Source organism: Pelophylax lessonae (genome assembly GCF_965119305.1).
Source record: "Pelophylax lessonae genome assembly, chromosome: 6".
In the NCBI taxonomy this organism is placed as follows: Eukaryota; Metazoa; Chordata; class Amphibia; order Anura; family Ranidae; genus Pelophylax; species Pelophylax lessonae.
In genome coordinates, this window is record NC_138773.1 from 219,896,556 (window position 1) to 219,918,350 (window position 21,795).

A 21,795-nucleotide genomic window follows, 5' to 3' on the forward strand; every position below is an offset into this window, starting at 1 on the left:
TACATTTGGCATGATGCTACAACTGTATGCAAGACTCTAAGTTAAAGTTTTGTAACCAATCAATCAGTCAATACAACCAAGTATCTTACACGGTTATCAGTACCTCATCACGGCCCTGTCAGTTTAATTTCCCATACCTGACATATATACTAATTAAACAATAAATAACTGAAGCTTTAACTACTATTACAGAAGTGTTATATTGTGCTCATGACTGAATTAAATTAGTTTTAGTAATGAGAATGGTAAGTGTAATGAGTTTACCCCAATTTGCCTAAACAAAGTGGAACTTTGAGCAAGAGTTCTATCATTAATTCAGACTTGGGTAATAATTTGTTTACAGTCTCACTTCCCCAACTACTACTTCTGCCTTCTTCTCTGGAAATCTAAATAATTATGCTTTCTGTTAAAACCACCCTCTTTTTTAAAAGTAGAGAAAAATAACTAACTATTAAAGCCTATTTTGCACCCAAAAGCATATGACTTTACTTCCAACCTTCCATTGGTGACAAAGGCACATAGCAAGCTCCACCCCACATTAATCCTCAATTTCTCAGGAGGACAGGGGCAAGATTCTTTTTTTTTTGCAATTTTATCTCTTTTGGGATCATACATTTTGTGTTTGAAGATATGCTTATGGCTAATCTACAAAGTGGGAACTAAGAAATGGCTATATGAAAGATTACTGCATCTTTCCTGTTAAAGCCAAACTCTACTTTAAGATAAAAAAAAAAGAAGGCTAAACCTAGAGTTCTGCAAATACTAATCTTAAAAAGCTTGCTAATAAAAAAAATTGATAAATAATCTCTGGTAGCTTTATAAAGTTTTGTGTCCAGGCTTTGGGCTTCACAGACAAATTACTGTCTTCTGTGTGAGAGCGGTACTGCGGCAGTCACAGATGCTTAAAGCTAGAGCTCTCAAATCATCATTACGCATAGCGCAAGGTTCACCTCTGCAGAATGTGACCCGGATCAGGACTGTAAAGCCGCATACACACGATAAGAAATTCAGCCGGGAAATTTAGTCTGACGACCGATCTGCCGATTTTCGCCTTGTTAGTATGATGCTTCCGACAACCGACTCCGACTTTTCGGCCGAAAAAATCCTGGTATGCAGGCTATATAATTTTTGTCGTCCGTCAACACACGTCCGATTTTCGTCTCATTAGTACAGATTTCGACGGGGAAAAATCTTATGAGCAAGACTAGGCATGCTCAGAGATGAAAGAACACATAGAAAGCAATCCAACACATGACATCACTTCTAAAATAGAATTCTGTCGTACGGGAAAATTTGTGTGCAGTCTAGAGCACATTCCAACCAACAGACACGCACTCTGGACAAAAGACGGACGACCGGTCGGCGGAAATTCGTTACGTGTGTACGAGGCTTTAGACTGCCAGAGACTGTTTCCTACAAAATTAAAAATTAGCCTTTACAAGATGATTTTTTGCTGACTTCTGGGTTTACCTGTTATGGTACAATATTAAAGATCTACCTTGCAGTGTGAATAAGTGTGCATAACTTGATAATCAAACTGATCAGATTATTATTGGTCTATAAAACTTGATTAAAAAGGGATATTCATGATTGGTTGTTGTACTTTATATTCTCTCTAAAAAAAGTTGGTGATTTACAAATACAAATTGCCCTTTTTCACCCAGTTATTGCAATTAAATTACCATTTATGGTCTTATTCATGTGGAGAGTGGAGAGTTAAGATTTTGATTAAGTTTTTGGTTAACATGTGTAACCAAAAATGTAGTATAACTGGCATATATCTTGGTTGTTCTGAACTGTTTATTGAAAAATATAAAAATAAATGGTCCAAAGTATTGCTACACTACTTTAGCAAGCCCATTTCCATTGGCACACATTGGGGTGGATTTACTAAACCCTGAGGCTCCGTTCACATGTCAGCGTATGATCGCGGGCAGAACCGCCGCGGTTCATCCCGCGATCCGGAGATTTATTGCAAATCGCGGGACGCCTAGCGTTGCCCGTTGATTTGCAATAGCCCCCCAAACGCCGAGCGATGTTGCCGCGATTTACGCCCGCCGAATCGCAGCAAAATCGCGCAAACAAAATCGCGGGACGCAATACGCTCCAAAAAAGTACAAGAGCTTCTTTGGAGCGTATTGCGTCCCGCGATTTTGTTTGCGCGATGTTGCCGCGATTCGGCGGGCGTAAATCGCGGCAACATCGCTCGGCGTTTGGGGGGCTATTGCAAATCAACGGGCAACGCTAGGCGTCCGGCGATTTGCAATAAATCTCCGGATCGCGGGCGGAACCGCGGCGGTTCCGCCCGCGATCATACGCTGACATGTGAACGGAGCCTGAGAGTTCAACAATTGGTGCAGCTGTGCATGGTAGCCAATCGGCTTCTAACTTCAATTAGGCTTTGACGAAATCTGGAAGCTGACTGGTTACAATGCAGAGCTGCACCAGATTTTGCACTCTCCAGTTTTAGTAAGTCAACCCCATTGTATTATCTGATTCAAAGGCAGTGCACATCCTTAAAAATTATTATACTAAATTACCTGCATCCTTCACTGTTCACTGTCAGCAAATTGTAAATTGGGCATTCTGGAAAAACTGATATTTTAGTTTTGAGAAGCTACAGATGGGTTGAACTAGTGACCAGCTTTTTATCTAAGTGAGAGCAACAACCAGAAGTAAAATGTTGCGAGCGAACAATGTCACCTACTAGACATAACCAGCTCTAAACATCTTACTCTTCCAATGGAGTTTTTTTATTAGGGATTTAGGTTACATTTCAGAGAAATCAATTAGTGCAGAGGAGAAGTTAATGTCGAATTTAGGAATCAGTCAGTCCCATCTAGGGGTCAGCTAACAACATTGTGACACTAGGGCACATATGTTTGCATTAACTATAATATAAAGGGCTCAAACACTTTATACACCTTGTATAATTTTATAGTCACATTGGCTACCATGCTGCAGGTATTTGTCCAGCACTAAGCCACACGAAGAACACAACTTTGGCTGCTAATGGAAGAGAGAGACCACATGGTGTATGGGATATTTCAGCCATGATATCTAACTGCTGGAATCCAGAAGAATGTTAGAAGCCAGCAGATGATTCTGCCTACCAGCATCTGCCTATCATAAATATCAGGCTTGGCTGTACAGACCCTTTAGACTGCACAGACCCACAAATGAAGTAGTCCCATGCTTCTTCTAAACTTGAAGAAAGGTTGAGGCACAGGTATAGAGATAGTATCCATACCCCCAGTCACCAGCATTTTCATAACATTTTGATGGGCATAAAAATGTGTACCTCTTTGCAAAATTGAGTAAGCCACGCAATAGTATCAGGTAATATTACCATCAGATGCTACAGGCAGTTTGGCTTCTGGCTGCTTACCCGTGTGACTTCTCTTATGGACCATTAGCACATTGGGGCCAATGCAAACCATGCCACAGACGTCACATTTCAGTTTACCATTCGGAAGCCGGATTCCACCATCAAGAGACAGCTCCTGATTCATGCGACTGTCTGAGATCCCATTGGTTTCTGCCAGGGGCTCTTCCAAACCACTCTCATCATCCTGTGACTGCATTGGAGTACCTCGGCGAAGGGGCTTTCGGTCCCCTTCCTCATCACTCTGCATCTCCATCTTTACGGAGTTTGCTAAAAATAAGAAACATGCACATTAGTACACAATTTATTTTCCATTATGCATATAATAAAAAAGAAAACATGCTGAGAGAAATATGAGACTGCCATAGTTGACCTCTTTTAGAAAATCATATTTGTGCCTAGTTTTAATACTTTTAGCTCTCAAGTAACCCCTTTCGTAAAGAGTGGCTGCACAGATAAACGGTGATGCAGTATAAATCTATAAAAGAAAATAGCCATGTGGTGCATCTGTTCTGTAGATATAGGACTTCATTATATGTTACTATCTGGATTTGCAATTGGCATGCTTGCTGTTTTCTTCTATTGTCAGAACCTGATTGATCTTACAAACCCATAGAGCAGATTTAGGCTTTGCTCAGAATATTGTGCAGTGAAACCCTTCTAGCAATGGTCAAACTCAATTTCATCGAGGGCCGCATCAGCATTATGGTTGCCCTCAAAGGGACAGTTGTATTTGTAAGAAAATATTTATCCAGGGATTTATTTTTTTCTCAGAATAGGTGCAGGAACTCAACCACACACCCCTACGTCAAACGGTGGGTGTTCCCAAATTGCACTACCAGTGGGGAGTATCTTAAAAGGGAAATACAAACTGGGAGTGCGTTATGTGTGGAGTTCAGGGATGCTCTATGTACAGATCACAGTTCCAGGGGTGCCCTATGCACAGAGTGCAGAGTTCGGGGGTGCGCTACATGCAGATTTCAGGGGTGCAATGTGTACAGAGTGCAGGGTTAAGGAGTCCATCACATACAGACTGCAGGGTTTACGGGTGTGCTATGCACATTGTGCAGGGTTCCATCTGAAAAAAGCCCTGGGTGCAAGGGCCACATGAAATGGCTGGTTTCGGGGTGCAGACCTTGTGTTTGACACATGTGATCTAAAAGAACCATTGTGGACCCCTGTCTTCAAACACGGGAAGCTCACATTTATTGGTGATCTCTGGCTTATAAAGCACGTGAAACTGTACAAAACAAATCTTGGCATGTGTAATATGTAGGTGTAAACTGAAACTGAAGCAAAGATCCTGATAATTTTGGATAAAGTAATAGGTTAGATCCTCTTCCAGGATGTTCATTGGCCAGATTTCCCCCTATATCCAGCCTTGGTGGCTTTCAAGCCATTGCTGAAAATTTACTTGTTTCCCCTTTGTAGAGTGCATTCTCCATATATTCTTCCAGAGAATTCTAAATTGAAACTTGTGTAAACACCATCAAGGACTTAAGCATTTAGGGTGTTTATATACTTAGTGGCCTCCCCTCACTTATTGTGAATGCCCAGAGAGACCTTCTTTGAATTTGTGAGAAATGCAACCAGAGACCCTTAGGCCTCATGCACACTGGACGTCATCAAAATGGCAATAGAAAGCTGTAGCAGGAGTTTCAGTATTTTTTAGCTTTTTCCGCTGTAGCGTTTTTTTTAGCAAAACTAAATTCCCAGAAAAGCTTATGGCTCAAAAACGTTGACAAAGCGGAATAGTCACGTTTTTCAGCTTTTATCAGAGTTAAGAGTGTTTTTACAGCTAAAAACCTCCTTTCAAAACCCACTAGTTCTGGGTTTTTTCCAGCCAGAAAAAACCTCTGCCAAAGACTACTGATAACAGCCTGTGTGTGCGCATGGACACATAGGGTAACATGCTGGGGAGTTTACTGGATGCAGAAAAAAAAACGTCTGACACCAAAAACAGCAGCTGTAAAAACATCCAGTGTGCATGAGACCTTATGATTGACGAGGACTTACAGGTGCCAGCATACAGCTGCCAGTATGTTTCAAATGCTGAACCTAAAAATCTGTGACCATTCTTTTTGGTTAGCTAAATAGTTACCATAAAGTTGGGATAGATGTTAAGGCAAACCAGTTAACGATGACCTTTTTTCGTTTTTGTCTCTTTGGGTCCTTTCACACGGTCTGCGTCCGCCCAATGGACTCCGTTCTGCTTAGCGGGGATCGATCCGCCGATTCCCGCTGAGCAGGCGGATGGCAGCTCCGTCTCCGCTCTGTGTGCGGAGATGGAGCTGCCAGATCCCCGCTGTTCTCTATGGGGGAATCGGATGAGAATGGACCTCCTGTCCGTTCTCATCCGATCTGATGGACGGATGGAAAATAGGGTTTCCATTCATCCGGATTTTACGGATAGGATCAGAAGCAGATAGCAGCGGGTGTGATGTCTCTGCTATCATCCGCTGCCCCAGAGGGATGCATGGGGCATCCGATCAGGTCCGCCTGGAAAAACTGATAGGCGGATCTGATTGGATCGTTCATGTAAAAGGACCCTTACTTACAACTAGCCCTACAGACAGTCTGCAAACCTAATTGGATGTCATTTGTAACAAGCACACATGCAAGTACAGTAGCATTTTGGCTCACAGTTCCAAAAAAAAAATCACTGTCATGCTCTATTCTAACAAATGCTGAAAACAAAAATTTCAGATGGACATAACTGAAAGGTCTAATTTAATGACAAAAACAAAAAAAGGAAGAAAAGCCCCCCAAAAAACAAAGACAAACATACATATCAGAGGTATCACGTGCACCACTAAGTAGCGCCACAAAGCAAACAACAGTTTTAAGTCAGATATAGTTGACAAATTCTACCTCCAAACTTCTCACCATACGGTTTCATTTTTCTTCTTTCTGGCTCTTTTCCAGCAGGACAAAACAGCTGCCAGGTGTTTGCTGCAAGCTGTTTGCCCCTCTTCTTGTGGTTTATCTGCATGAGCCCACAAACAAGGTCGCGGGGTCCCTTCCAGTGCAGGAGGGAGAAGAGCCCGACCTCATCTCGTTCTCAGCACAACTCCATCCTTCCACTTTTAGATCCTGCCGTCAGTACTTGTTGTGTGCCTGTATCCTCTCCCACAGGGATGGAACGGCGAACATCATCTCTCCATAGAGGATAAGTGCTGCAAGAGGGATCTCCTCACTGCTATTCAGAATCTACCTGTATAATACAGGCACACTGCTCTGTTGTTGTGCATGTGATTAGGAGGCATATATGCAAGTGTTATTCCAATGCAAGGCTAATAATATGTATTAGCCTATATCCCTGCATTACAGTTCCATAGAAGAATCCCTTTCCTGGAAAAATGTATCAGTCGATTTCATCTTTCTGTAACCCAGTAGTTGTTAAACCAGCCATTCGAGTAAGGGATATGTAATATGATAAACTACTATTCCCTGCAGGCTGACAGGGCATGTAGTTCATAACAGCTACTGAACAAGTTTGCCAAACAATTGCATGACTACCAGAGCATGCTGGGAATTCTGGTTCAGTGTCATACTTTGATTCTGTGATGCCCTGTGCAAAATATTAGTGTCATGCCCCCGGGTGAAAATTTGAATCTTGCCCATCCTCATGGTAGCCAGTGGTATCTCTGCTTTCTATTGGGCATCTCACTACCCTGGAAGTTTGTTACACAGTGGAGAAGCAGAGCTGCAACCAGAATAAATTGCTCTCCTACACAGAGAAGCTGAATTAACAAAATGAAAGCCCATTTGAAGGGTTTTTCTTTATTCTACTGACCCATGCATGGTATTTACAATGGCTTTTTGCTTTTCTTAAAATACATTTTTAATGCTTTCTGCCCTCCAGCGCTTTGCGTCAGCATAAGTGTACAAAAGCCACACCCCACAGCTAGGGATGCACCGATCCGATATTCGGATCAGATATGGGCGCCGATATGGCCATTTTAGATGGATCGGTAACATTGACCGATCCACTTTTTGCTGAGTAACGGCTCAGCCATCCCTTACTAGGTGCAGTAGTAGTATGGGATGGGAGCCGCTTCTTCCTGTATAGGTCCGGCTCACAGGCGGAGTGATATCAGATGCACTCCGCCTGTGAATGGAGGAGCCACACACATGAAGCCGCGGCTTTGCTCTGTACTGCAGCCGCTTGCTTTGTGTGTAGCTCCGGATCGGTTCCGGTATCGATATTGGCGATTTCACAATGCCAGATATCGGTATCGGGTCCAAAAAGGTTGGATCAGTGCATCCCTACCCACAGCATAAATGTATTGATACAGAACTGTATTACAGCAGAGCGGGGGGGAATTACCGAGTCCAATGGGTCTAAAGGCCCATGCACATGATCGGAAAATCGTACGAAAAATACCGCTTTTGAAGCAATCCTACGATAATCTGATCATTAGTACACAGCTTCAAGAGCTGATCACAACAAATCATGAAAAATTATCCGATGGGACAAACACAAATTTCCTAGCACGTAAATTGTAGATCGTACGATTTTTGTTTAATCAGTACAGTTGTCATTTGAGAATACAACACATTACATCACTTCTGAATTTTATACGGTCGTACGATAATTTTTCGTAACTTTAGTAACCTCTTCATGATCGATTTGAGAGAATAGCATGCAAAAAGAAAAAAAATGGATGATCATTTTTCTGATAATCTGATTGTGTGTACCAGGCATAACTCTTGTGCCTATTGGACTGCCCAGTTAGCGTTCGGCACCATACACAACTGCTATAACATGAAAGGGTTAATAAGTCAGACCATAGATGTGATTTTCTTTCCTGTAACCAAAATCACTTGATTCCACCATCAACACAGTCAGTGATGATGGGGGTATCCCTCCCAAGAGCTGTTGTGTTCTCCCGACAAAGAGGGAGGGGATTGGGCGGATTTAGCAAGCTGTCCCTACTGGGAGAACACCATGATTATTGCTAGCGGCTACAGCCCTTACTAGACATTATTGTCGGGATTCCTGTAGAGCCTGGACTGGCTCTGTGACGTCAGCTGACACCAGGATTTATCCCGTTGTCAGCTGAATCTGGGTCACAGGAATGCAGAACGAAATGCACTGCTGTGACCCACAGGGGGAAGTATGGCCAAAAGAGCTTTGGCCATACTTCTCCTTTATGCGTGATGGCTTTCATCAGTAATCATATTCAAATATTATGCCTCATTGTTGATCATTATCTGACTACTATGACAGTTTGTCAAGTACAGTAAAGACTTCATGCAGCTTCAGGATTTGGTATATGATTTCTTACATGGTAAAAACATTTCGTTCTTTCAGCGTACTAAAAGAAATCTTGATTGAAAACAGTTAATCAGTGTCACAGTGAATTCTATCTTAAATAATGCACCATTGTTTTTCCTGGAAGTACTGTTTCTCTTACCGACTCAAAGTAGAAGATAATACCTTTAAGTCAAAATCATTTGTGTTTTGCAATCATCTTGTGCTCGTCCTTTGATAAGGGAATGAGACAAGCATCGCACCATTACGAAAGACAGCACTATCTTTCTTTCCTTAAGTCAGTTGTGCAAAATTCTCAGTAACTGCCTCTTCCTGCATTCGCATGAACAGACCTTATTCAATACAGGGCTGTTATTCTGAAGTGCTAATGCCTAAGTGTATCAACATATACACTAGATTACCAAAAGTAAGGGGACGCCTGTCTTTATACGCATATAAACTTTTATGGCACCCCAGTCTTAAGCCTCGTACACACGCGTTGAAATTCGGCAGGGAATTTTCGTCCGACGACCGATCTGCCAATTTTGGCTAGTTAGTATGATGCTTCCGACAACCTACTCCGACTTTTCGGGCCAAAAAAAATCTGGTGTGCAGGCTATAAAATTTTTGTCCGCCGTCAAAACACGGCCTATTTTTATGCAGTCAGTACAGATTTCGACAGTAAAAAAATCTTATGAGCAAGTCTGGGCATGCTCAGAGAAGAAAGAACACAAAGAAAGCAAACCAAAACATGACATCACTTCTGAAGTAGAATTTTGTCGGGCGAGAAAATATGTGTGCAGTCTAGGCACATTCCAACCAACAAAACACCACTCTGGACAAAAGACGGATGACCGGTCGGCGGAAAATCGTTGCGTGTGTACTAGGCTTTAGTCCATAGGGTTCAATATTGAGTTGGCCCACCCTTTGCAGCTATAACAGCTTCAACTCTTCTGGGAAGGTTGTTCCATGAGGTTTAGGGGTGTGTCTATGGCGTTTCTCAACTGCGGTCCTCAGGGCACACTAATAGGCCATGTTTGCAAGAAAACTGAAATACATCACAGGTGATATAATTTGCTGCTCAGTGATTGCAGTATTCTAGTCTGCATCTCCCCAAGGTAATACTTAAAATCTGACCTGTTAGTGTGCCCTGAGGACCGGAGTTGAGAAACACTGGTCTATGGGAATGTTTGACCATTCTTCCAGAAGCACATTTGTGAGGTCAAGAACTGATGTGGAGAAGGCCTGTATCAGTCTAGGCTCTTATTCATCCCAAAGATGTTCTATCGGGTTGAGGTCAAGACTCTGTACAGGCCAGTCAAGTTCGTCTACCCCAAACCCATCCATGTCTTTATGGACCTTTTTTGTGCACTGGTGCGCAGTCATGTTGGAACGGGAAGGACCAGCCCTAAACTGTTCCAACAAAGTTGGGAGCATGAAATTGTCCAAAATGTCTTTTTATGCTGACAACTTAAGAGTTCCATTCACTGGAACTAAGGGGACAACCCCAACCCCTGAAAAACAACCTCACACCATAATCCCCCTTCCACCAAATAATTTGGACCAGTGCACAAAGCAAGGTCCATAAAGACATGGATGAGCGAGTTTGGGGTGGAGGAACTTGACTGGCCTGCACAGAGTCCTGACCTCAACCTGATAGAACACCTTTGGGATGAATAAGACCCGAGACTGCAAGCTAGGCCTTTTCGTCCAACAATAACATTCCCATAGACACACTTCAAAACCTTGTCGACAACCGTCCCAGAAGAGGTGAAGCTATTATAGCTGCAAAAAGGTGGGCCAAATCAATATTAAACCCTACGGACTAAAACTGGGATGTCAATAAAGTTCATGTGCATGTAAAGGCAGGCATCCCAATACTTTTGGTAATATTGTGTAGCAGCCATTAAAATCCATATACTACTGGTCTAATGTGAGAAGAGTGAGATTAAAAATAAAAATTAGCAAACAGACAGGATTTTTAATGCAAAAGAGACAATTGGGATCATTAGCTATATGCCCCATGCAGGGCCATCTTACTGGCACGGGGATGCACACGTTTTGCATGCATCCTAGTGCCAGTGCCCCATTGTTGTCTATTTGGACATGTGGCTGCACAGACACAGCCGCTGTATCCTGATATGACATGCAGTTGCGGGTCCACGAACGCACACAGGTTGAGTTTGGGGACCCACACCCAGATGTCATATTGGGACACAGTGTCCATATAGTCTTGTGTCCTAATAGACAACAATGGGACACCGGCACGGGGATGCACATAACACCTGTGCATAAACATGCCAGTAAAAGACAACCCTGCAGGGAGCAGAAAGCTAGTTACCCCATGTGTACAGGGCATTGAATTTTAACTGCTTAAATGCACAGCTCCGTGTACAATTTCGGCAATCTTAAGATGATTGAAGTCCTGAATTCTGCATGCGCAGGAGTGATGCCATTTTGGCTCAACCAATCTAAATGGCCTAGGAACATTACCTAGAAAAAGACCAGCTGAAGAGGACAACTACTGGCAGAGAGTTTTGGAACACTAAAGCACTGATGTGAAGGAGAGTATAGCTCCACTTTAACAGTAAGGGCCGGTTCATACTAGTGGGTTGGCAGACATTCCATGCGATTCAAACCGCATTGCTGAGCAGATCACATGATGTCTGTGAAATGCGAATTCAGCCATACAAAAACTGTATGGCTGAATTGGCATCACATTTTAACTAAACTTATGCAGGACCCTTTTTTTTGTCCGCACCAGAATCGGACAGCATGGCTGTTCATACCCATGCAATCTGATTCTGCGAATCGCGCTGCGTTTTGCAAACTGATTGCGGGGTGTGGTTAACATACACTTTGCAATCAGTTTGCAATTTTTATGGGGTGCGAATTTGCATCGCATCTAGTAAGAACCATCCCCAAGAGTGTCAAGTACAACTCCAGGCTCCTGTATAACACTCTAAACAAGCCCCAAATCTAGTTACTATGATGCACAAGCCTCAAATGAAAGAAAACAAGTAGCCCCAGTTTCTTTCCACAAATCCAACTTCTCATGCAGACAGGTCCCAGTACACATGCGTTTTCATCCCTGTGCAGAGCTGAACAGGCAGTATATATATATATATATATATATATATATATATATATATATATATATATATATATATATATATATATATATATATATATACATACATACATACATACACACATATATATATATATACACATACATATATATATATATATATATATATATATATATATATATATATATATATATATATACACACACATACATACACACATATATATATATATACATATATATACATATATATATACATACATATATATATATATATATATATATATATATATACATACATATATATATATATATATATATATATATATATATACATACATATATATATATATATATATATATATATATATATATACATACATATATATACATATACATACATATATATACATATACATACATATATATATACACATATACATACATATACACACATATACATACATATATATATATATATATACATATACATACATATATATATATATATATATATATATACATATACATACATATATATATATACATATACATACATATATATATATATACATATACATACATATATATATATATATATACATATACATACATATACATACATATACATACATATACATACATACATATATATACATATACATACATATATATACACACATACACACACACACACACACACATACATACATACATACATACATATAACACATCTTTGACACCAATGACGGGGCACTATCCCTCCCACTGATACCAATGATGGGCCAGTATCCCTCCCAACAACGCCAATGATTGAGCAGTATCCCTCCCAACAACGCCAATGATTGAGCACTATCCCTCCAACCAACATCAATGATGGGGCACCATTTCTACCTACTGACACCAATGATGGTGCATGATTCCTCCCTCTAATAAAGGTTAAGGCATGGTTTACTCCAACTGATGCCAAGACATGGTCTACTCCCACCGGGCACACTCCGGCCCCTCTACAGTCTGAAGAACAGTAAATTAGCCCTTTGCTTAGAAAGTTTGGAGACCCCTGGCGTAGACCGTTACAGTTTAAGCTTTAGGCCCCATGTACACTAGCTTAACAAAGACACTCCTAGCAGCAACTTTCGAGCTTTTTTTTCTGCTTCTAGAAGGAAATAATGTTATCCTACGTGTCCATGCACACTATTTTAGTGTAGATGCGTTTTTAAGTGCCGGTTCGCACTTGTGCGGTTTGCGAGATCGCATGTAATTCGGAGCGCACTGCTCCTTCATTACATGCGATCTCATGTGCGGATGCGAGTTCAGCCATACACTTTGTATGGCTGAATTCGCAGCGCATCCGCAGCAGACTCGCACAGGAGGCTTTTTTTGAGCCGCATCAGAATCGGATCGCACAGTGGTTCACACTTGTGCGAACCGATTCTGTGCGAACTTGCAACTGGGGGTGGTGTTAACTTTTATTGACACCCCCTGCGTATCGCATATGGCAGTGTGAACTGCCAGATGTGCGGATGCGATGCGGGAACACGCTGCATATTCGCAGCGTTCCCGCATCGCACAAGGGTGAACCGAGCCTGAAGCTTCAGCTTTTAGGAGCAGAAAACAAACAATTTTTCTTTGGGAGCGATTTGCTGGCAGAAGAAAAAAAAAAAAAAACGCTGAATGCTCCTAACTGCTGTTAAAAGCTGGCACAAAAATGCCATTATGAGCGTTTTCCTGGCATTTTTGTGCATGGAGCCTTAAAGAAAAAAAAAAAAAAAAAATCATAATACATTGTCAAAACTCCCCTGGATGTTCCAGGAGTAAATATTGCTTACTGTACACACACAGAGATAACAGAAAAGTACTAAAGTGTGCAGGGAAAACCACAACACCGTCTCCCAGCATATCCCAGCTGTAATATTAGGAAAGTCCCTAAGGTCTCATTACTCATTTGTAACCCAGAAGACGAGATATCCTGACCTTACTTACAGTGTTTCACATCAAGAAATCCACAATGAGACACAGCAAAGAAAGACTATCAGAATTAGTGCCAAGTGAATTTACAGCCAAAGCCCAGCCCAAATGTATCCCTCTTATTTCCAGCTGGCATTGGTCAAACAATCCTAATGGGAGAAATGAAATAATGTTTTGCCCCCTACTGGTAAAACTGGCCACTCTGATGAACATCTGATAAGGAATTGAACTGTATATTTATTTTAATCCCACAACAATAAAACATTCACATGCATATATCTCACTGGAATCCTCCATAGAGAAAATTACATTTATAGTATCTCCCAAAATTGAGTACACTCCTCACATTTTTGTAAATATTTTATTATATCTTTTCATGTGACAACACTGAAGAAATGACACTTTGCTACAATGTGAGTGTACAGCTTATATAACAATGTAAATTTGCTGTCCCCTCAAAATAACTCGCAGTCACAGCCATTACCTAAACTAAACCACTGGCAACAAACGGGAGTACACCCCTAAGTGAAAATTTCCAAATTGGGCCCAATTAGCCATTTTACCTCCCCATCGTCATGTGACTCGTTAGTGTTACAAGGTCTCAGGTGTGAATGGGGAGTAGGTGGGTAAATTTGGTGTTATCGCTCTCACTTTCTCATACTGGTCCGCTGGTGAAGTCCCTCCCCTTGGGACGTAACGCGTACGGAGGGAAGGGAGGCGCTGTGACAACACCCGCTGTATTCCGGAACTAACCGAACTAGCTGTATTAAACGAACAAGCTGTACATACCTCGCACTAGTTAAGTGCTTTTACAAGTAAGAGGCCCCTTTTTATGCAATAAAATTGTGTTTTTATCAGTAAACACTATGATCTGCTTTAATTTTTTGCTGCATGGATTTACTGATGCCACGAGACATATCTATTTTGTCTGCCATTCTGTGTCTGAGGATTTGGATGCAGGATGGTCTCTATTCAGTGATCTATCCTTTCTGGGGAGATGAAGGAAAAAGCGCTTGAGACCCTACTGTTAACTCAGGAGTCTTATTATGAGGCGAGAGGCCAGCATATATGGTGGAGGATATGCACACTGGATCACATCTATACCAGATGATATAGGTTTCAGAGCACATTTCCACTCATGGGCTTTTTGCATGGACTTCCACCTGGACTTTTTTTGGTTTTTAATTAGTTTCACAGGAGCGAGCGGGTTTGTCTAGTTGATCTAGCGCTGTACTATCATTTTATGGTCTACATAAAGATGGCCTAGGCTATAAGAAGATTGCCAAGACCCTGAAACTGAGCTGCCATACGCCTGCTCAGCGGGGGAGAAATCGGCGGATCGATCCCCCGCCGGACTCCCCTGTGTGAAAGGGGCCTAAAGCTACAATTGCTACACAGTATACGTAGGAACAAAGATGAACACCCATTTCACACATGTGCGACTTGTTACGCAACTTTTGAACAACAAAGTCGCGTGACAAGTCGCACCGTGTTTTCCAATGATAATTATTCATATATGTGCGACCTAAAGGCACAGCAACTTCAAGCAGTTCATGCACTACGTTGGTCCACTTTCATACAACTTGAGGGCCATAGACTTCCAATGTTAACCCTAAAAAGTCACATGAAAGTACCTGAATGTTTTACATGCAACAGTGGAGCAAAAGTGGGTCCAACTTTGCAGAGGGACAACAAGTCACGACCAAGTCGCACCCATGAAAAGTTGCACCCAAGTTACGTTATGCAGTAGCAGTATGAACGTACGGTTCAGTAGAAAACAAATCTCCATAGCTGGGATTGTCTCTAAATAATGTGTGGATAGCAAGCTTTAAACCCCCAGTGGGTAAGGAGCTGGCTACAAAGACGACGTACGTAACTGGCATTTTGAGAAGATATAGTTCCTGAAATGGAAATTAACATTTGCATATTGTCACTAGCAAAGACTCATAAAGGTTTACACCCCATATCAGCAACATGTTGATCGTGACCTTGCTGCAGTTGGGGCGATGTCACAGTTAGATCACAAACACAATGTGCCAGCCACCAGCTCCTGCCCTGTACACTATGTTTCAGATGGCAAGAGTCATTGCAGAGAGCCGAGGAAGTCCTAAATTCCTTCTGATCTTTGAGTCAAATAAAAAAAAGCCAGATAGAAACCTGGGAGGACTCCCATCTCTCTGCCAGGTGCCGCTGCACCAGAGGTCTGGTGGCGAGTGAATTTTACTGAGGGGTCAGAGGAATTTGTGCGGTGTGTAATTTTGGGAGGGAGAGAGAAGATGTTTGTACTGAAACAAGGGGTAAAATGTGTGTTACATACTCTTGACCTCCGCTTTAAATACCACTTACCCCCTAAACTCAGCCTCATATACCACTGACCCCCTAAACTCCAACTTCATATACCACTGAACCCCTAAACTCAGTGTCATACCATTGACCCCCCAAACTTTTTTTACCTGTAAATTTACATTTCTTTTAAAAACAATAAAAAAAAAAAAAAAGTGTAACCCTTGCGATCTTTGATCTCTTATGTTGTTCACGTAACTCTCCACCTCTCAAGGGTTGTCTACTCCTGCTCTAAAAGGAGATAAACAGGACAGTGGAACACGGTTTGGCAGCAAACCAGTCATTGATATTTTGTAGATAATCTCCAATCAGAAGTAGAAATATAATGCACAACTATAAGCGGGATTAATACAAAAAGCTAACTTTTTAGGAAATGGGACGTAGCCTATTTTCACTAGTATTTTGCTGCCAGCAATAGCCAGGTTTTCAATGGTTAAATGAAGGCTGCTGTGGAAAAAAAAAAGGGATTGGAAAACTATTCAGAACTTTGTGCAATGACACCCCGGGATGCCTGCTCATTCAGCTAGTGTCCAACTAATTAATATTCAGACGCGGTAAAAGAATTCAGCACATTTTTCCCATAGTGTTACGGGAAAAATTATGATTGTACACAACTTTCAATGCAAACGCCACCTACAACTTATACCCAAGTTTTGGACAGTTGTTGGCAACGTTACTGGCTGACTCCAAAGAGACCATCAGAAATTCCAAGTTTGGTATAGGTGCCACTACCACTACAATGCCAAGCTCTTGCGTCACCTCATTTGTCGGCCACGATGCAGACTTAGAGAATGCATTAGTCCTTTTGCAAGGGAATATCAGTTTTATAATTTCCTTGTGGAAAAGTGAGGAATACAGAACACAGTACAGAAATCTTGTCAATGGATTTTCTAGCAGATAGAAGAGGTCAGTGGGGGATTCTATCAAAGAGCATCCAAGACAAAATAACCGGTTTACATTTATTGCAGCAAAAGGCCACACTTGGAGACCTCTTTTCTACCCCCCACAAAAAAAATTACCAACAGTACATCTATGGTTTACTTTAAAACACAAGTATCCATCATTGTTGCCTGATGTCAACCAGTGTATATGTCTATGTGTAAAGGCATTAAAAAAATTATTTTTTTTTTAACATTTCTCCATTTTAATTGATGGAAGCAGGACTGCAAAAACAGTAGTACAAATTTATTCAAAAGGTGTATCTAAGAACTATTTTTTCACTTTTCTGTACACCATGGGCTAAAGTACAGCTAGTACTTTGTCCAATGTTGCCAAGTGCTTACTAAGTCTAGCTACGAGGTCGGACTGGGAGCCTTCCTCCCTGTGCAAAGTCCAGCACATAGCTTAGGAGATGGCCGATTGTCTAGGCTCCAAGCACATTCCTGTTACAGGAGGAGGCAAGAATAATGCGGAGGAGAAGGGGAAGCGGCAAGAGGAATGCAGAGGGGAAAACGGGCAGTCAGCTAGGTTTAGCAAGCACCTAGGAAAATGGGACAACTACTACATGTACTGTATCCCATTGTAGACAGAACAGTGTAAATAATGAAAGTTCTTCTTTAAAGTGTATTTAAACGCCTCTGACAAGTTTTTATTGCTGCCAGTTTCCCTGCTAGAAGATTCATGCTCTCTATTTATCCTAGTAACTATTGTCAAGTAGACTAAAAGTAAGGGAAAATCTAGGATATCAAAACAGGAAAAGAGGGGAAATCTTTGAATGAAGACATTTGTTCTGGTGACAATTGCCTAAAAGGGGATTTTACTTAATATGAAGAGACTTCTCCTCACTTCCCTTTCAGTGTAGAGCAAATGTGTCAAACACAAGGCCCGTGGGCTAAATCTGGCCCATTTCATGTGGCCCTCGCACCTATCCTACAGCTGAGGCACCCCTCTGGTATCTGTCCCCATCTTGTCTCAGTAGTCAGCAGCATAGAGGACGACAGAACTCTTCCTCCAGATTATGCGCTTCTTGCGCAGCTGAGGAGAGGCTTGTCTCTGCCTACCCACACCCCCCGTCTAAGTAGTTGGCAACAGAACTCCTCCTTTGGATCCTGCGCCTGTTTATCTGCAGCACCCCCTTCTCTCCGTCTCCCTTGGTCTCAACATTCAGCCGACTCCGGCAGCCTACTCCAGCCCTCCTATGGTCCTCCTTCAGACCCTGCACTTTTTTTTCCCAGCTCCACCCCTAGCAGCACAAGGCAAGGTGGTATAAAGGAGGTGGGGGGACTCGGACATCTGATTGAGGGGGGGGGGGGGAGTGCTCTGGATATCTAGTCTTACAGATACAAGCGGCCCTTTGAGGGGCAACCATAATGCTGGTGTGGCCAGTGATTAAATAGAGTTCTACACCCCTGGTCTAGAGGATAGGCAGTCAATGGGAATGGCAAAAAGTTTTTTTGTTTTACTTGTATTTTAAAAACATGTCCTAAGAAAAGTAGAAAACCACAGTAAGGCCTCTTTCACACGGGCGTTCCGTATGTCCGTATATCACCCCATCTGTTTGCGGATGATATACGGACATAATGCATGTCAATGGGATTGAGGATGTCAGCGGATGACCATCCGCTGACATCCGATTTGCGTCCTTTCAGTTCTGTTCCGTTTTTTGGAACGGAACATAACCCTATTTTTCTTCAGTTTAAAAAACGGAAAGGACGCAAAATCGGATGTCAGCGGTGTCATCCGCTGACATCCGCAATCCCATAGACCTACATTATGTCCGTATATCATCCGCAAATGGATGGGATGATATGCGGACATACGGACCGGATGACACAAGTGTCATCCGTGTACGTAAAAAAAAAAAACAAAAAGTGCCGGAGCGGATCACAATAAATACGGACCGTATTTATTGTGATCCGCTCCGGCACTTTTTGTTTTTTTTTTTTACGTACACGGATGACACTTGCTCCGTGTGAAAGAGGCATAAAGCAGAACAGTCTGTGGCTGAAAAATATTTCTGTTCCAATAATTTGTATTGATAAGGAAATAAGGGTTTACAGGAGACTACATACATATCTGGATGCTTTACAATAGTCCTTGTACAAAGACAATAATGATATTACATCATCATATAATATTACATGGGAATGTGTTGACAGTTATCATATTGGGCATATATGGCTGGAAAACTTTAACCATCCTTTCAGTCTCTCCGACAGTTCACAGTGGTGTTGAGACTTCCAGCAGAGGATATAAAATCACAAGTATATGCGTAGATCAAAAAAGAAAATCTTACAGCATATGGGCCTTTAACTAAAGTCTGACTGCCAGCAAGCTTGTACGTCCAAAAGAAAAAGGAATCACAATTCAGCTGTCATTTTTCTAGTGAGGTTTGAAAGACACGGTTACTGTGGGCAACAAAGACATGTTTTCCTTCAAATATTTGGATAAATAAGGCCAAGGATTTCTTTGTACAAATGTTTTTACGATCCAGCTTAAAGCTTCAGGCAAAAAAACGAAAAATACAGTGAAGAATAACCCGTAAGAATAGTCGTTTAACTTCGTCTGCATTTTATTTCTGGATGTGCGGCCTGGCAGATGAGCGAATGATCCATGACAATTGTGTGCAGCTATAATACAAAGGCCTGCCTGTGTCATGAAGCCTTTTCCGCATGTTCTGGACCAAGGGAACCCGCAGCTAGCATGGTCCTCAACATACAGGGTTTATCCCATCCAACATCAATGCAGTTGGTTTGTATAGTAGCAGGGAAATGGGAGGTTCGGGTGTTTTATCCTTGAAGGATATGTGTAATGAGTAATTAGCCCTCCAAATTCTTTGACTACAGAATGATTAGCCCTTATGTTGTAAATGTCTGTGGGTGAGAGAGTGGGAGTGGCTTAGCAAATGAAAATTGAGCAGGGCTGACACCACTCCGTCCCCAAAAATGCTGTGTTGTCAGCCCATAACAGGTCTACGGAGATGAGTGCATTTTCTGCAGGTCAACAGGTATTTCTCCATACTTCCTCTTTAAATGCTGCAGAGTGGGTTAAAGACCCAGGAAGTAAACCCTCCTCTGCAACGTGTACCTATAGGTAAGCTTATGATAAAGTGTACCTATAGGTACTGTAAATACCTCCTAAACATGCACCGTTTAGAAGATATTTACTTTGCATGCAGCCAGTGACATCACTGGCGCATGAGCTCTGAAGGAATGGCTGCTCGTGCCGTTCCTTCAGAGCCCTGTGGCGTGAACGTCAGTTCCCGCACGCATGCGCGGAAATGACATAATCGCGGCTCCAGCCAATCAGATGGACGGATGCCGCAAACCCAGAAGAAGGGTGACCGAACATGTCACCCGAGGTGAGCGGGCGGCACTTCGTTCTAAGGTAAGTAATTCATAATGAGCTAGTATGTGATGCATACTAGCTCATTACCTTAGATTGTACGCTCCTTGAGGACTGATGTGAAAGTGTAATGTATATGTAAAGCTCTGCGTAAATTGACAGCGCTATACAAGTACCTGAAATAAATAAAATTATGCGTTTGTCTTTCAGGTGTTTTTTTGTTTTTTTTAATTTTCTGAGGTTTACAACCTTTTTAAAAGTGGTAGTAAAACCCACTTTGTGATTTTTACCTACAGATAAGCCTATACCTTATACCAGGCTTACCTGTAGGTAAAATGAATATCTCCTAAACATACACCATTTAGGAGATATTCACCCTGGGTGCAGCCAGTGACAAGACCGGCGCATGCGTTCTGAAGGTCTGGCATACTTGCCAGAACTTCAGAGCTTCGTGCCGGAACCAAGAGGTCCTGGGCACATGTGCACTAGTGAGGGCATCGCAGCTCTGGCCAATCACACAGCCGGAGCGTGCAAACTCAGAAGAAAGCCTGGGGGTAGAGGTCAGTCCTCTCAGCAGTGACAGCGAGCCACTGGAGGGCTTCGTTCTAAGGTATTTTATAATGCGCTAGTATGCGAAAAAAACTAGCACATTATGCCTATGCAACTGTCTTACAGGTGCTTTTTTTTTTTTCTTAAACCAGCTGTGATCTACAACCACTTTAAGTGGGCTTTAATGACTAGGAGGTGGTGCACCTTGTATATCATGACTTCAGTAATTGGCTTTCACATGATCAGGAGCCCATCCTACTAACGCCCAATCAGAAGCTTTAACTGAGGGCTGTCATAGACCATTCAGTAAGCGCCACGGGCTCTCAGCACACAACTTCAGACTGCCATGGACATGTATTTGCAGCAGCTGGCTGTTATAACCAACTTTTTTGCCATGTGGTCAAGAGGTTTAAGGAGTATTCATGGGGAAATATGCAGAGTTTGCGGAAATGCATTGCGTATGCTTTTTGTTATTTTGCCCTGACATTTAAAAAAAAAAAAAAAAAAAAAAAAAAGATTTCTGGAGCACATTAAAAGACAACACCACTTGATGTTATCCAAGGTTTACTAATGATTTTTTACTATTGACCATGGTGCTCCTTCAGAAAGACAACTGAACAAAGCATGATATATACTTGCTGTACATTGCACTTCGTTTGCTAGGGACTAAAGTATAGTTCTTAGGGACTTTCAGGCTCCACAATTCATTTAAATGGCTGAAAAGCCAATGCTAATAAAACTACATTATATGGCCACTCCTCATCTCCTCCTATAAATGTTGCAGCCGATGAACTCTTAAAGCACGAAATAACTTTACAAGGTTGGGTGAATAATTTATTACATTCCAAAATATAGATCAACAATAAAAATGTTAAAATAGTTTAAGTCCACTGAATCTCCCCAGGCAAAAATAATGCC

The 21,795-nt window shown here is 41.8% G+C and overlaps 1 protein-coding gene across 3 annotated transcripts in view; it reads right to left on the reverse strand.

Moving 5' to 3' along the window:
• Positions 1–21,795, reverse strand: part of IKZF2 (IKAROS family zinc finger 2) — a 159,263-nt gene that overhangs the window by 44,732 nt on the left and 92,736 nt on the right. For 2 of the 3 annotated variants that reach the window (XM_082261945.1, XM_082261943.1), the window contains exon 4: positions 3,389–3,655. In XM_082261945.1, the coding sequence (XP_082118071.1) occupies positions 3,389–3,655 (267 nt within the window). The remainder of the gene's footprint in view (positions 1–3,388; positions 3,656–21,795) is intronic. The other variant, XM_082261944.1, reaches the window with a different exon arrangement.